Source organism: Palaemon carinicauda, chromosome 28 (genome assembly GCF_036898095.1).
Source record: "Palaemon carinicauda isolate YSFRI2023 chromosome 28, ASM3689809v2, whole genome shotgun sequence".
NCBI classification, from domain to species: Eukaryota; Metazoa; Arthropoda; class Malacostraca; order Decapoda; family Palaemonidae; genus Palaemon; species Palaemon carinicauda.
Genome location: NC_090752.1, coordinates 8,495,766 through 8,511,514, shown reverse-complemented (window position 1 = coordinate 8,511,514; position 15,749 = coordinate 8,495,766). Strand labels below are relative to the sequence as shown.

Here is a 15,749-nt window from a genome sequence, read left to right as displayed (position 1 = left end):
AATAAAAACGGATCAGCTGACATTATCATGGCACCCCAAAATTTTCTGACTATTGCAGTAATGCGTATTCTCGGAATGTTACGTGAATTGAAGAGGAACAAAACCCGTTTGTGGGTTCGAGAGTGGCTCAGGAGAAGAGAAGTCAAAGGTATCTTTGACAACCTTTGTCAGGAAATAAGGTTGGAGGATGGTTCTGCCTTCTACAACTACCACAGGATGAAGAAAGGAGATTATTATCTCTTGAGGCTTTTTGTACCCAAGATTGCCAAGCAAGAGCATTTCCTATTTGCAGCAGCCATCTTGTTTGCTTACGTCCAAAGTCATGATCGCAGTTGTGAGTTCACTGCTTTCCGTATAGTCGGGAAGCCAATATCCCAAGCAGCAAGCTTTCGGATTTTCATTTTCCATTCTCGCTACTGGAGACAAAAAAGCCATGTGTGATTACAGCTTAATAATCTTGACCTTGTTTTCATTATCATAAATATTTTTAGTTTTAAAAGATTGATTGAAAGTTTTCTGGCATCCTGATAGTTTTAAAAGATGATTTAAGTTTAACCTGATTACCAATCTACTAAACTAAGTACTGTACTGACATTTTTATTTTTTTAGTACTGTATCTTTCAAATTCCCACAAACTTGTTCCATGTTGACGTAGTAAAAACCTATTTTCAGGGAGGTATTGTTGGGTCTCCAAGGACTTTTCTGTGAAAGGCTAGAACAGTGAATCCAATATGACAAGAAAATACCAAAGAGATATTGTCCTCCTTGGTCTAGGGCTAGTGTATCAATGTCCACAGCACAGACTCAGTGAGTATAAGGAAGACCTATGGACGCAGGCTTTATTGAATCTGTCACAGCACCTTTTAAGCTAAAACAGGATGACATATCAACGAGAACCACCACTGGTACAAAAGCAGAGGTTACCTGGTCGCTAGTAAATGTTTGATCTAACATCTTTAAAATTCATCAAGGATATTCAACCAGTATCAGATGGTCAACCATTCTCCTAAACCTTCAAGTTAAGTCAGTTGGTTAAGTTACTATTTTGTTAAATCGTTATTCCTAGCAATTGAGTTAATGTTATAAACGTACAAAATTTCTTCGTCTACGAGTATCATTTACTTGGAGTTTTTGTCACTTGCTAGATAAAGTCATTTAGTGGTTGTTTAAAAACAGTATGGGAATGGGTTTAGCTTTAAAAGTTGATCCTTTCTTTCAAGTTTTAACTTGGTTTATTATGTTTACAAAGTCTAAGTGGTGCTTCTTAGTAGCAGACTTCTGTACCTGGGAATTGCTTAAATTTTTTGGTATACGGTCACAATGCATTCTAATTTTCTATGATCATTATGTCTGTTTAGTAAGCATTTAGGTTTCTCATGTTATCTGCTGCGCTTCACTTGTTACAAATGTTATCATGTTGACACATATTTATTAGACAACCAAAGCTTTGATCTCCAGGGGTAAGTTTTAGTCATACAGTTATGGGCGTACAATATACACTTGTTCTGACTACATAGTTATGGCACCATGGAATTGTTTAGGGTAAAGTAGTTTGTTATTTCTTTACCTTTGCATTTTAATTTTTTGTTCAAGAGCATTAACATTCATACACAAAATAAGACAAATCTGAAATGATAAGATGAGAAAAATTAAGTAAGCGTCCTGCATCTTTTTGGCAATCCTCATTGCTTCCTCGAGTGGCCATGTCCTTAAACTTAATCTATGACAATACAGTAATAGGCTTATGTGAAAATAGACTAAGGCAGTGACAAAGCAACAAAAAATTTAGAATACTGTACTATTACCTCCAGCATTACTGATTTATAACTAACCTGCCAGCCAGACAAATCTGTACATGCAGTTGCCCCGTCTACTTCTTCAACAACCAAATCCCCGGCATCCATGACAACATTATTTGGTATAGCGTCACAAGCAGCTGTACAGACAGTGGATGAGACATCTGCCGTTTTGGGCAGTGTTGAAACTATGGTGGAAAGACTTTCTGTAGGCATATTACTAGATGAGGTAGAAGGGGTTTTAGCGAGAAGAGAGCGCGCTGCTTCAGGGGTCATCTGGCGGACAAACAAACAATTAGAGAGAGAATGAGGATGAAAAATCAGAGTGTAAATGAAACTTTAAAATGACCTACCATCATTGGTAATAGCTACCATTTCATCAAAACTTAGAACACACCAAAGGAATATTTACCACAGATGACATTATTGGTGCAGCTACTGATCCCAGTTTCCCAGGTAGAGTTTTAAAATCGTCTTGGGTGTCTGAGTCTAAGCTAGACCCAGCATAATGAAGGGGGTTTCCAGTAAGTGGAATTCCCCCATCAACTGCTTGGAGAGGAGGCAAGGGAGATTCGGCACCAACACCCACACCACGAATTCCAAGGTCTAGCTGAGACTGGCGTGTCTGGTGAATAAAAAACGGGGTAATTATATCAGTTAACTTTAAGAAAAAAGGTTATTACTTTAAGTAACCATAACATTGTATACTAAAGGAATATAGGACTGTGAAGGTTGAAGATTATGACTCCAAAATATGGTTTCAGTAATTTTTTGGACAGAACTACAATCAAGTAAGTTTACCATCACACATAAAATACTTCAGTGCATACCAATTTTCTTAAATGAAAGTGAAATATTGTATAAAACTATGAATCTGTACAAGCCATCAAGTGATGTTTGAAGAAACTAAATATCTTTCAATCAATTTAAGTAACTGTGTCATTATATAAAGCAGTTGAGTCATCTTTGGTATCAGATTGTGTTTCCTTTCTACAAATGGTGAGCAAATAAGTAACTAACATTCTTAACCCTTTAACTGTTCCACAGCTTTTTACAGGCTAAATTTAATTACTTGCTTGGTAAGGCACACTCAGGTACATTTCTCCTCTATATGTGCCCTCAAACACATTATCATTATTATTATTATTACTTGCTAAGCTATAACCCTAGTTGGAAAAGCAGGATGCTATAAGCCCAAGGGCTCCAACAGGGAAAATAGCCAGGTAAGGAAAGGAAAATAAAATACTTTAAGAAGAGTAACATTAATATAAATATCTCCTACATAAACTATAAAAACTTTAACCAAACAAGAGGAAGAGAAATTAGATAGAATAGTGTGCCCGAGTGTACCCTCAAGCAAGAGAACTCTAACCCAAGATAGTGGAAGACCATGGTACAGAGGCTATGGCACTACCCAAGACTAGAGAACAGTGGATTGATTTGGAGTGTCTTTCTCCCCTTTTCATTGCTGTACTGTATTTACAGTATCTTCTAAATCATCCAGTTATTTCTACCAATCTAGTTCCAGCTGTGTCAAAAATATAGAATGCTATTCATAATCATGTGATTGAATCATAATTCTTCAGAAGACTAAACTACATACTAATCTAATTTTATCAAGTAGGCTTACACAGTATGAGTTTCATTACAATATAGAGTTTCAACTGTTTTACATCCATCATTTTTCTTTGCTATTTCTAATATATATAACTTATTTTTTACTTTCAAATTCACTTGTTTTGACTTGACTGCTTTCAAAGTTTGAGTTCATGATCTAATAGATTCATGTTTTAAACTAAGATTATAGCTTGGTAAATAATATAATCTTAACAACGATAATGATGATGATGATAATAATTATAATAGAAACAATCAATACTACTTGCACTACTCCATTACTATCAGCTTTACTTTTAAAGTAAAATTAGTTTTACTCCCACTTTCTTTCCCTTCAATTAGACATGGCTCTTGAATACCGAATCAATTTTCCCATAAGAATGAATAGACATAGCATTACACTAATTGATTCCTACAGATGGATGCTCCTATTATAGGCCATTTTTACACAAAAAGTTTACAATATTAAAATCCATTATAGTACATGAAAGCATACGAAAAATAATAAAAACTTATAATTGATAGAATGAATGAATGAATATAGAATAAATGAACACGAACTTCACTTTACAAAGAATGAATGAATGAATATAGAATAAATGAACATGAACTTCACTTTACATGTAGTAAAAAGAATGGGTAACAAGCATAAGGTGGTAAGGAAGGGAGGAAGAGATGTATTAGTGAAGTTTGAAAGTGGTATACCTCTCCATAAGAATTTTAGGTAATTGCCCTTCTAGAGTCCTCTTTTTTTCTTCTTCTTTTTTGCTTTTTATTTAGCACTAACTATAATTCATTTGATCAACCTTTCACTAAAAATTGATTAAAAACCAATATATCATAGTCTATATAAAGTGCATCTATTCATTGTACAGTATTTTAAACTTTTCACTTAATTTACGATTTTAGAATAATAACAAAAAAAGATTTTAGTTATGTCTAAGCATATCAAATTACAAATAATATTTTGACAATAACGTAAACAACTTTAGCGGAAAACTTACTCTGTGAATTTCATCAGAAATGGTCTCAAGGTTGGCAAGGGCCTGAGCGTAAGTCATCTTGGCTCCAGTGACATTTTCTTCCAATTGCCGTACTCTCTGTTTCTGAGCTTCCAACTGCTGGTTTATAGCTGCCTTCAACTCAAAGTAAGGTCTGTAGGAATTACGATCATTAAAACATTCACATAAAAACTCTGGTTAAATCATAGTCATACTACACAAAATATTCAGGTATTTATAGTTTTGCTGCGTGCAAACTTTTTGTGTAAATTCGTAATGTGTGAAAAAATCGACTTTACTGATAAACATAAAATTACCAACATTCAAGAACATGCTCTTACATGTGCTTATTTTTAAATTGACCAAACCAGGAGAAATTTAAATATACAGGATGTGTTGCCACCTAAAAATTTTAAAATTTATACGGTATAAAAACCAACAATTTCAAATAACCTCATAATATTAAAAATAATACTTCAACATAAACAATATGCACATTTACAGAAAACATGGTCAATAGTTTTTCCATATTAAAAACTACTACTTGAATTTTGTTAGCCTAAATGTATACAGCTGTACTTTACTATAAGTTGGTACTTTCTAATGCATAGAATTTAATTTGCGAAAATTAAGTCACTCAAAATTATCAATGGCAGCCTATATATGTTCCATGTTAATGTTATAAACCCAAAACTATAGCCTTTTATTAGTAAACTACTCACTTGAATGACAGTCAAAACTAGATACATAACTTCAAGCTACCAAACACAAAGAAATTACTGTAATGTTTTAAAGTTATCAACCTTCTCCCACTCCACAGCTCAATCTAATGTAGGTATAACATCCCTAAAATGGATCTGCAGTATAGTAATAGTTCTCCAAATGTACTGTAGTTGTGACTTTCCTTCATGCCATCCCACAACTTTTGTAATTTATTCTTTGCTCCTCCATTTCTTCCCCAGAAGGGATTGCTTTCCCCATAGGGGGTCTTGGGCTTGTAGCATTTTCTATTTCCAGCTAAGATTTCAGCTTGGCTAGTAATATTGAACAAACCTTTGATACTTTCAAATAAAAGAGAAGCTATTAACTGCTTAAATAAAAGAGAAGCTATTAACTGATCTTTCTGTGGATATTTCAAGTTCAAAAGTGAATAAATTAAATGGGAATTCAAAAATTATGGGGATGATTAGAGCATTACTTAAAAAAGATTTCAATAAATCCAATAAGCCCAAAGGGGTCATTGTTTGCAACTTGACAAGTTCCTGATGCTAATGTGCACTGTAAATATTGCAAAAATATTTTACAAAGGGGAAGAATTCAATCTTCAGCTAAAGAATACAGTATTAATTATGTTCACTGAAGACATTCCCCTGAATGCAAGGATGGATGTACGGAATGTGGGCCATACGGCAATTCAGCATCAAGGATCAACTTAGGAAACCCCACAGTTGCATAAAGAAGTTCAAAATTGAAAGTGGATAAGCAGTAATATGAAAGAAAAGAACCAGAATCAAAGGCTGAAGATGGGTGCAGTTTGGGATTGAAGGGTTGCTGCCAAAGTCCTTTAGTATAGTTTTTGCCTTGACTGGACACTGAGCAATTGGTTAGAGGATTCCTTTTTTTTTAAATGACATTTATAGCAATCCTTCAGGTATTACATTCATATTCAAGAAAAGCATCTGATTACTTCAACACAGAGAGTGTCCTCTGAAAATTTTCAGATGCTCAAAAAAATTCCATAAGGACAATGTGTTCTGCATTTCTCAGCAAATCCTAATAATGTTGAAACAGCAAATTAAGCCTCACTTTCACAAGACTCGGCAGTGAATTTATTTTCCTTCATGTTAAAGTATAAAATGACAAATTCGAAGATAATTTGTATTTTTCCTAACCATACAAACCTTAGCTATTTACAAAGGGTATTACTTTTAGCGTAGCTGAAATGGCGAGCCATTAGAATTTAACGAGGGTGTATTACCCCCGCGCTAGTTAGCGGGGGGGTAGGGGAGTGGTAGCTAGCTACCCCTCCTCCCCCTCACACACAGGTGAATACTCACTTTCACTTAGAGGTAGGACTTGTCTTGGGGGACAGGGCTGGCGGGCAAATATGTGTAAATAGCTAAGGTTTGTATGGTTAGGAAAAATACAAATTATCTTCGAATTTGTCATTTGTTCCGTAACCGAAATACAAACCACGCTATTTACAAAGGGTGACTTATCCCTTAGGAAGGGTGGAAAGTCCCCAGCCATACTGGCTTTGGCTTTACCCGGGGACTCAGAATCCGAGTGAGTCGCACTCGAGAAAAGGAGTCCCTGCACCTCACAAGTTCCTTGCACCGCAAGGAACCATGTGGCCTACGTAAGCTTGTGTGTGAAGGAAGAAGTGTGACCCGTCTTAGGCAGTTGACCTGGAGTTCCAGAAGGAACTCTGGGTTAGGACGTTCCCAATACCACCTCGTCAGGGTATGGGGGACGCGACAGTATTGACTCAATACTCGGAACACAAGGAAGCATGGTTTACCTGCAGAGGTTCGAGGTCAGCTATGCAGAGACCAGGATGCTGCTTCCCCGTAGAGGGGATGATGAAGAAAGAAGTAAGGGCCAGACATACTTCTTTCGTTCATGCAGACTAAAACCTGATAACAATGCCCTCAACCTTCTGCTACCTGTCCAAAAAGGAGCCTGAGGTTAGACCAGCTGTTGTGTAGCCACCACAGAGCGATAGAAAACGTATCGAGACTCCTGTGGGTCACGCCCTGCAGGAAGCGGGCTGCGAAGGTCATCAGACGCTTCCAGACTCCAGCTTGTAGCACCTGCGTCACAGAGTAGTATTACTCGAAGGCGAGGGACGTTGCGATGTATCCAACATCGTGCTGTAGGGAGACGTGACGGGGGAGGGTCTGAAGACAGGTCGAGATGAATGTCCTTGAGTCCGGGCTGAAGAGGTATACTGGTGACTCTCCCCCCATGTCCTCCTTGTGTTCCCAAATCGGCTGCAACTGAGGCCAAACTGCAGCTGTTCCCAGCGCTAACCTCTCGATTCCTGTACTGGCAAGAAAGAGAAGGTCTTGGGACATCAGACACAGAATGGAGACTCAAAATCTTGAATGAATCGGACCGAAGGGTCGGGACCCTCAGATTCTGAGTCTAGCCAACAACTCAGGAGCGAGCCTGAATGTTGCCTTCCCCTCTTCCTTAGAAAGGGGGGGAGTAGTAAGAGACCAAGAAGATTGCTTACACACTGGCCGTGGCCAGAGTGAGCAGAAGACCCAAGGCGGAATACAATCCGAGGCCTGTCGTAAAAGGGTCTTGAGAAGATCTCTTAAAGGACTAAAAGTCCGAGCCATGCTCCAAGTTGGAGGTCTTCCTCCGACTAGGGCAGGGACGATCGTAGCTTCGCATGAGCGAGAATAGATCCAGCGGGCAGGAAAAAGTTATTCCTTTAAGCCTGAAGGTCAGGGAAAGGCTGAGCGACAGGCTTCATTGCCAAGAGCGGAAAGGAGTTTCCTCCCGCCGAAAGGCAATAAGACCGTTATTGCTGGAGAAGAGGCCTCACGGGAAGAGGTATATCTCCCACGGCACCAACCACCTTAGACTCTTCACTTTGCCTGGGAGACCCCTGTGGATGACTATCGCAGATGACGCGACCTCCGTACCGCGACTGTAGCGGGTTGTCTCTTCTAGAGGAGGAAGCGTAGTGTCTCCAGGCATGAAGCCGAAGCGACGCCCCGGTTCGGGAGAGATGTCGCAGTGTGGTTGCTTGAGTAGCCTGCGCCGTGGGAGAAGCTCTCCCGGGAGTTCCGTCAGGGGAAGCAGAGGGTCCAGAAACCGTTCTGCGCATAGTCCCAGTGGAGCTCTCCCATTGAAAGGTTGACAGACAACCTGGTTTTGTTGAGACCCATTGTCCGCAGACAAAAAGGAGGGAAGACGCAGGCGTCGAAGTTGTCCCACCATCACCGGAATGCATCTTGCCAGAGTCTCGGGGTCTGAGACTGGGGGGAAAACTAGCGGAAGCTTGAGGTTCCAAGCTGTCGCGATCAGGTCCCCCAGATCAGCACTTGCTGGTTACCCAAGGTCAAAGACCCCTAGGTACACTCTCTCTATGAGGCTCTGCTTGGATAGTCTGAGAGAAACATTCCCCTGCCTGGAATGAGAGAGCCGATGGTGGAATTGAGAGAATCTCAATCATCCCGGAATCTCTACTGCAAGATGTGAAGGTGTGAAAATGCGTCCCCTGCTGGTTAGCATGAAGTCGACACGCAACGGGGCGACTTGGCAGGAGCGGTAGGACTGAAGAGGGGCCAGACTAAGGCCCTTAAGCCTGCCTGAATGATGGAGAGGTATCCTTCAGGTCTTGACCATAGGCCTGGACCGGAACATGCCCCCCCCCCTTTCCTTTGACGAGTCCGAGAACCGCATCAAGAATGTGGGGAAAGGACGAGAATATCCACTACCATCAAGAGGCTCCATAGGTCAACACCCATTGCAGGTTTAATAGTTCCGCTGGTCCCATAGGGCCAGGGAGTCCGGTTAAACATTGCCTGAAGCCACCGGAACTTGGATCGCCCCACATGGAACTTATCCTGAGGCGACCGTTCGGACTATAAACGGGTCAATGAGGAAAGAAGAACTAGGAAACGTTCCAAGGTAGGGCTGAAAACTCTGCTTGACTGAGAACAGGTACTGCGACTCTCTTCAGTCTTGCCACAGTCAACCGAAAGGAAGGCTCGGAGGATGTGGTAACAGAATCTGGCGTCCCCAGGTGGTCACCCATCCAAGTGCCGACGTTGCTTAACCTCGCTGGACGGACGAGAAGCGGGGTTTCCAACGTGGTAAGGCGGTTGACTCAATATCATGGCCAGATACTCCAGATGTTGAGGCAGAGGAAGAGAAGGCTCCAAGCAAAGTACCATGAGCCCACACTCATGGTCAGCATTCGGAAGCTTTTCCCGGCGCTGAAGAAGGTCGAAACCCGAGCCTACCGGAGTTGACCAGCCCTCCAAACAGCAGAGGAGGCGGAAGTCTGCACCTGAGCGGCCAAGAGGAAGGCAGGGAGAGTTCTCTGGGGAAACAAACCTGCTATGCCACGGCGGGATAGCCACACTGCATCATAAGCAGGAATACTTGCAGTTTAGGCTGAATTCGACGAGCACCCTGGAAGATGGATGGAATGGAAACTGAAAGTACCCGTCCTTCCGATCCAGGGTTAAAGGAGTCCTGTCGCCTCGTTACCAGTCTGATCGATTCTGCTGGTCTACGCTGGCCGAAGTTTGTTCGACAAACTTGATCAGGGCTGAGAGGTCGACTATGGACATCCCCTCTCAGATCCTTCCTTACAAGAAAGGATCGACTGAGGGGGCCGGGGGTGAAGCCGTCGATGATCCTAAGGAAGACCTTCGCCTAAGGTATGGATCATTCTGCCCAACCGGGCAACTCTGCTGATGCTATGGCATAGAGGTTCAGAGACACTGAATTCGCTGACAGAGACGGCAGGCGCGATATCCTTGGCTACTCACAGAGATTGTGCGGGAATGGGCATCGGGAAGCTGTCATTCGGATGAGTAACCTTAAGCATCCTCCCAGCGAAAAAACCTGCAATCCTAGAGTTCGTGAACTCCTTTTAGGACTATGCCCCCCCGGGGGAGTCTCCCGTGCCATCTGTTCCTGACAGGAGGAAACTGCAATTGGACACCTTGTCCCAGTTGTCGTAGCCGATAACTTAGGCCGACGTGGTTGAAAGAAAAGGGAGCTGGAGCCCTGCAGAGTCTGGAAGAAGGCGCCTTGGAGGAGTGAAACCGGAAGTCGATTTACTCCGCACAGCAGATGTTTAAGTCTCTGTCCTTGGGCAAAGACAAAACTCTTCTCAAGGATGGAAGGGTGTCTGAGGTCGTTGACCTCCACAGATGAGACACCCGAAGGAAGCCTTCAGTCAGTGCGTCCAAATGGTAAAACATCGAGCTTGTCCGCAAGTAGATACTTAACGACGAAAGGCCAAGGTGCCTGAGCTCGAGAGGAGGAAAGTACCCTTGATCTTCCTGTAGCTTCCTTGAACCAAACCTCGGGCCGTAACCGAGGAGGGAAAGAACCTGGTAAGCTCCCAGAGGAAGAGGTAAGCAGTCACCCCTTGTCCGATGGAGAAATCTTCAACGGAAAGCCCCCCCGCCAAAAATCCTTCCAGGGCGGGAGAAGGAGAGAGTACTCGTGCAGGAGAGGGGACCCTCGAGACCGACCTCTTGGGAACCAACTTCGCCCTGGGGGAAGTCACCACGAAGTCCACTCCTCTCTTTCTCTTCAGCGTAGGAGAGACAGCCGCTGGTTTGTTACCCTGGCCGGTGAGTGCTGGTTTCATAACCCTCATTAACGCCCGTGCCAGCGGATCAAACCATGTCTGCTGCTCCAAGGACACAGAGTCCGAAATCCTCGCTAAGGTGAAAGGGATCGGGCGATCCTTTGGAGAGGACACGACGGTTCCTGCCTGAAAAGAAGGTGGGAAGAATGCTGTACTGACCTGTCTTCGTCCTGCACTACCAACCTGTGCTTGGATGGAGGTGATCCCGAGTGCCGCCTAGGAGCACGCGTCCCTGCTGCTACCACCGGCTGTGGAATTCGCCGCGAACTATGGTCGCGCGAGGGCGAACGGTCGCGCAAAGGCGAATGGTCGCGCGGGCGCACAGGCGAGTGGTCGCGCGGGCGCGCAGGCGAGCGGTCGCGCGGGCGCGCAGGCGAGCGATCGCGCGGGCGCGCCGGTGAGCGATCGCGCGGGCGCGCCGGCGAGCGATCGCGCGGGCGCGCAGGCGAGCGATCGCGCGGGCGCGCAGGCGAGCGATCGCGCGGGCGCGCAGGCGAGCGATCGCGCGGGCGCGCAGGCGAGCGATCGCGCGGGCGCGCGATCGCGCGGGCGCGCAGGGGAATGGGCGTGACGGCGAGGGATCGTGCTGCCGCGTAGGTGAAGAAGATCGCTGGCGGTAAGCGATGGCGAGCAGCATGTGAAGGTGAATGATCGCGTGATAGGGTGCGATGGTGATCAGCATCCGCAAGAGGGCGAGCGTTCAGGGTTGTGCGATGAGGAGCAGCATGCGTAAGCGGGCTATCGTGCAGGGTTGTGCGATGGCGAGCAGCATGCGCAGGTGAATGATCGCGTGAAAGGGTGCGATGGTGATCAGCATCTGCAGGAGGGCGATCGTTCAGGGTGGTGCGATGAGGAGCAGCATGCGTAAGCGGCCAATCGTTCAGGGTTGTGCGATGGCGAGCAGCATGCGCAGGTGAATGATCGCGTGAAAGGGTGCGATGGTGATCAGCATCTGCAGGAGGGCGATCGTTCAGGGTTGTGCGATGAGGAGCAGCATGCGTAAGCGGGCAATCGTTCAGGGTTGTGCGATGGCGAGCAGCATGCGCAGGTGAATGATCGCGTGAAAGGGTGCGATGGTGATCAGCATCTGCAGGAGGGCGATCGTTCAGGGTGGTGCGATGAGGAGCAGCATGCGTAAGCGGGCAATCGTTCAGGGTTGTGCGATGGCGAGCAGCATCTGCAGTTGAGGGTCGCGCGATGGCGGTCAGCATCTGCAGTTGAGGGTCGCGCGATGGCGGTCAGCATCTGCAGTTGAGGGTCGCGCGATGGCGGTCAGCATCTGCAGTTGAGGGTCGCGCGATGGCGGTCAGCATCTGCAGTTGAGGGTCGCGCGATGGCGGTCAGCAGCTGCAGTTGAGGGTCGCGCGATGGCGGTCAGCATCTGCAGTTGAGGGTCGCGCGATGGCGGTCAGCATCTGCAGTTGAGGGTCGCGCGATGGCGGTCAGCATCTGCAGTTGAGGGTCGCGCGATGGCGATCAGCATCCGCAGTTGAGCTAGTAGCTGGCGAACCATGTTCCTTCAGAAGTGTTGGAGAACGTTGGCGTGCCAGCTGTAACACACGTGGGCGATCTGGAGATCGCTGGCGAGCTGATGATCGCTGACGAGCTGACGATCGCTGGCGAGCTGATGATCGCTGACGAGCTGATGATCGCTGACGAGCTGATGATCGCTGACGAGCAGAAGGCTACGCGTGGAAGCCTGCGCAAAGAAGAAGAGTCCTTGACCCCGACCTGAACCGAAGTTCTAGATCGCGAGGGCGAACGTGGGCGCACAGGGCACGTAACAGGAACCACAGGGAAGATCATCTTGAAAGCGCTGACGAACAGGAGAGCGCTGACGAACAGAAGGGCGCGCAGGGAAACCCTGACACGCAAGGGAAGAACCCCCGTGGGGGCAACCCTTTGCCCCGAAGGGATCGTTGTCCGCCGGGAGACTGATGTCCGTCGGAAGACCGCTGTCCGTCGGGAAGACCGTTGTCCGTCGGGAAGACCGTTGCCCGTCGGAAGACGAGATTAGACTGCTGTCCATCTGCACCAAGACGGAAGATCGAGAAAAAGAAGTTGTAGGCTGCAAACGGAGATTCAAAAAGGCGCCTCAAGCACCCTTATAGGGAGATGAGAGGCCCTTACGACGAGGCGGACGGAGGGCCTTACGGCGAGGGAGGCCAACAGCAACAGCAACAGAAGAAACCTCCGAAGAGGAGTCTCTATGAGTGTACTCTCTCGCGAACGAAAGAGAAACACTTCGTGGAAGAGACTGGTCAGCCAGTGACCTAAGAGGGGCAATCCTCCGAAGAGGAGCTCCTGCAGTTGCCCAGCCCCTTGAGCGAAACTGCAGGTGCGACCGCTCAGCACCAAGAGCATAGTCGCACGAAAAAAAGGCAAGAGAAGAACCCCCCAAAAGAGGAAAAGCTCAAGCCTGGACAGGAAAAAACTTCCCTCGGAAGGAAAGTTATCCGCCCAAGGAGGCAAGCCTCCTGACTGTTCTAAAATGAACTGGAGAGCTGTCCGTCGACACGGGAGTACTACCAGTAGAAGGAGACACGCCCCTGACGACAATACAAGGGGGGAGGCAGCAACAGCCGAATCCCCAGGACTCAACCAGACAGCTCACACCGTTGCTATATTACAGAAACGAACTAGATCGGTAACTGTAAAAAAATAAAACAAATAATATTAGTACACATTCATTCCCCCGGGAAGGCTCCGAAGAGGAATCCCGAGGAAAAGGAACAAGAATTACACAACAGGCACGTGCCCTCACAACCACTTACACTCGCGGAAGGAGAGCTGTAACCAAAACAGAATTATAACAATTATAATTATGTAACTATGTAATTATGTAATTTAAAAATGAATGAACACTAAAGAAAAAACGAAAACCCCGAAAGGAATCGTTCTACAAGCTGAAAAATTAACAACTACAATTAGATTCATAAACTAATTGAGACAAAATGTACGGCGTAGCAACCCCACCCACACGGGAAGGAAGCTACAAGGGCGAGTAAAACATAGTAAAAGGGTGAACGACCTCAAGAGAGAGAGAGAGAGAAAGACCGAAGTCAAACTCGATCGCAACCCATAAAATTAGGCCGTGGTGGCCTAACTGCCGAGGCCTCCACGTAGATATCGTACACTACACACACACATCTGAAAAGGAAACTTACTTATTTCTATACTCAAATATATATACAAACATGAAAACATGTTTACATATATATTGAGTAAAAGAAAAGTAAGCGATTAAGTAAAGACAAAACAGACAATGGCTGCCAAGCGAGGACCAAGACAGAGACGTCTGTCACAGTCCGAGCCAAAAGTGAAAGTGAGTATTCACCTGTGTGTGAGGGGGAGGAGGGGTAGCTAGCTACCACTCCCCTACCCCCCCGCTAACTAGCGCGGGGGTAATACACCCTCGTTAAATTCTAATGGCTCGCCATTTCAGCTACGCTAAAAGTAATACCCTTTGTAAATAGCGTGGTTTGTATTTCGGTTACGGAACAAACAATAATTCATTCATTCAGTAAACTTAGAAGGACTCCGTGTAATTTTTTGCCACCACTAGAAGGAACGAACATCTATTGTAAAATTAAAACCATTCAGGTATATGACATATGGCCTAATAAGTTCTATTGGTTACCAAGTTCAAAAGAGTTGGTTAACTAAATCTAATAAAATTTTCTTATGCTAAATAAAACATATCTATTATATTCCCTTAAAATTTCAGCACTGAAAAGATAACATTACCATTGTTGTAGTCAACTGGATTACCATGAACTGTTGTGGTCTTCTTGTACTACAAAACAAAGAAAGAACCATTATAAATTTCCAGGTACAGTACAAAAGATCTAGGGTCTTTCCATTAAATGATTATTCTTATTCTTAGGATAGAACGAGGAAGCACAGCCATCTCTCACTATATGATGGGTCCTTGAGCAATGGACTGTTTATACAGTGTGCTATGAAATATAGACTGCTCAGAAGATGTAATCCTTCCCATGAGTATGAGCTTTCTGTTCCAAGAACAGAACTAGCAACATAGTCGGGTTGGGAGCCAATGACAAATCAGGAAGGTTGGTATCAGAGAGAGAAGAATCTCTGGCACCAACCAAACCAGAGACAGAAGAGGTACTATGTAACCTTCTCTCTGTTTATTAGATCTTCAGGATGGGGCCATGGCCCAGTGGATGCCACTTGATTGTAAATGCACAACAATGTGCTTAAGAAGTGACATTTTTTTCATTAAAAAACCAAAGTATTTCAATCAGAGAAAGATGCAGCACTCCCACTTCCAATAGAAAAGGTGAAGGAGGGAGGCCTAGCTCCTCCAAAACCTGGTCAGCAGAAAGAGTGCACGGCCCCACCACCTGTCAGAAACTACCTCAATAGTGAATTCCAAGGCTGTTCCATTCCACTTATACTGAAGCCATTACCTATTTTAAAGGACGACAGGTCTGTATACATGTTGGAACAAATACTGATTGTAAGGACATTACCAGGTATGGAGATATCTTAGTAGAAACTACTCTCTGACATTACATGCTAGAAGATCTTGTAATGTGAAGGCTGTGCATCTGTAAATTCTGACAAGACTTTCAAAAGATAAAGATGACACAATCTCCTACATACAACAATGCTTCTGATTGCATGAAAACAATGGCTCTCTGGGCTGCTAAGCTTACTAATATATATAATTAAATACAAAATACTTATTCAGATTGGTTACCAAAAAGGTACCAAAAGGACACCCTAATATCCATTATGGAATTTGTATGTTTCTAAAAGTAGAAACTGGAGTCTACTACTATAAAGAGCCAATCTGGAACAAAATAAAAAAAGAGGGAATTTGCACAACACAAAAAAAGGCTACATTAATTAAAGTAAAGGGTTGAATTTTCCCTATCAAAATTCTGTGTAAGGTCCACTATACAGTACCTACTTCTGCTACAGAATGATTTCATAAAATTTTCATTATAGTATTTAAAA

General features: G+C 44.5%; 1 protein-coding gene across 4 annotated transcripts in view; it reads right to left on the bottom strand.

Moving 5' to 3' along the window:
• Positions 1-15,749, bottom strand: part of LOC137621449 (uncharacterized) — a 107,513-nt gene that overhangs the window by 24,398 nt on the left and 67,366 nt on the right. For all 4 annotated transcript variants that reach the window (XM_068351757.1, XM_068351756.1, XM_068351758.1 and 1 more), the window contains 3 exons: positions 4,418-4,568; positions 2,209-2,421; positions 1,833-2,072 (listed from right to left, as the gene is read on the bottom strand). In XM_068351757.1, the coding sequence (XP_068207858.1) occupies positions 1,833-2,072; positions 2,209-2,421; positions 4,418-4,568 (604 nt within the window). The remainder of the gene's footprint in view (positions 1-1,832; positions 2,073-2,208; positions 2,422-4,417; positions 4,569-15,749) is intronic.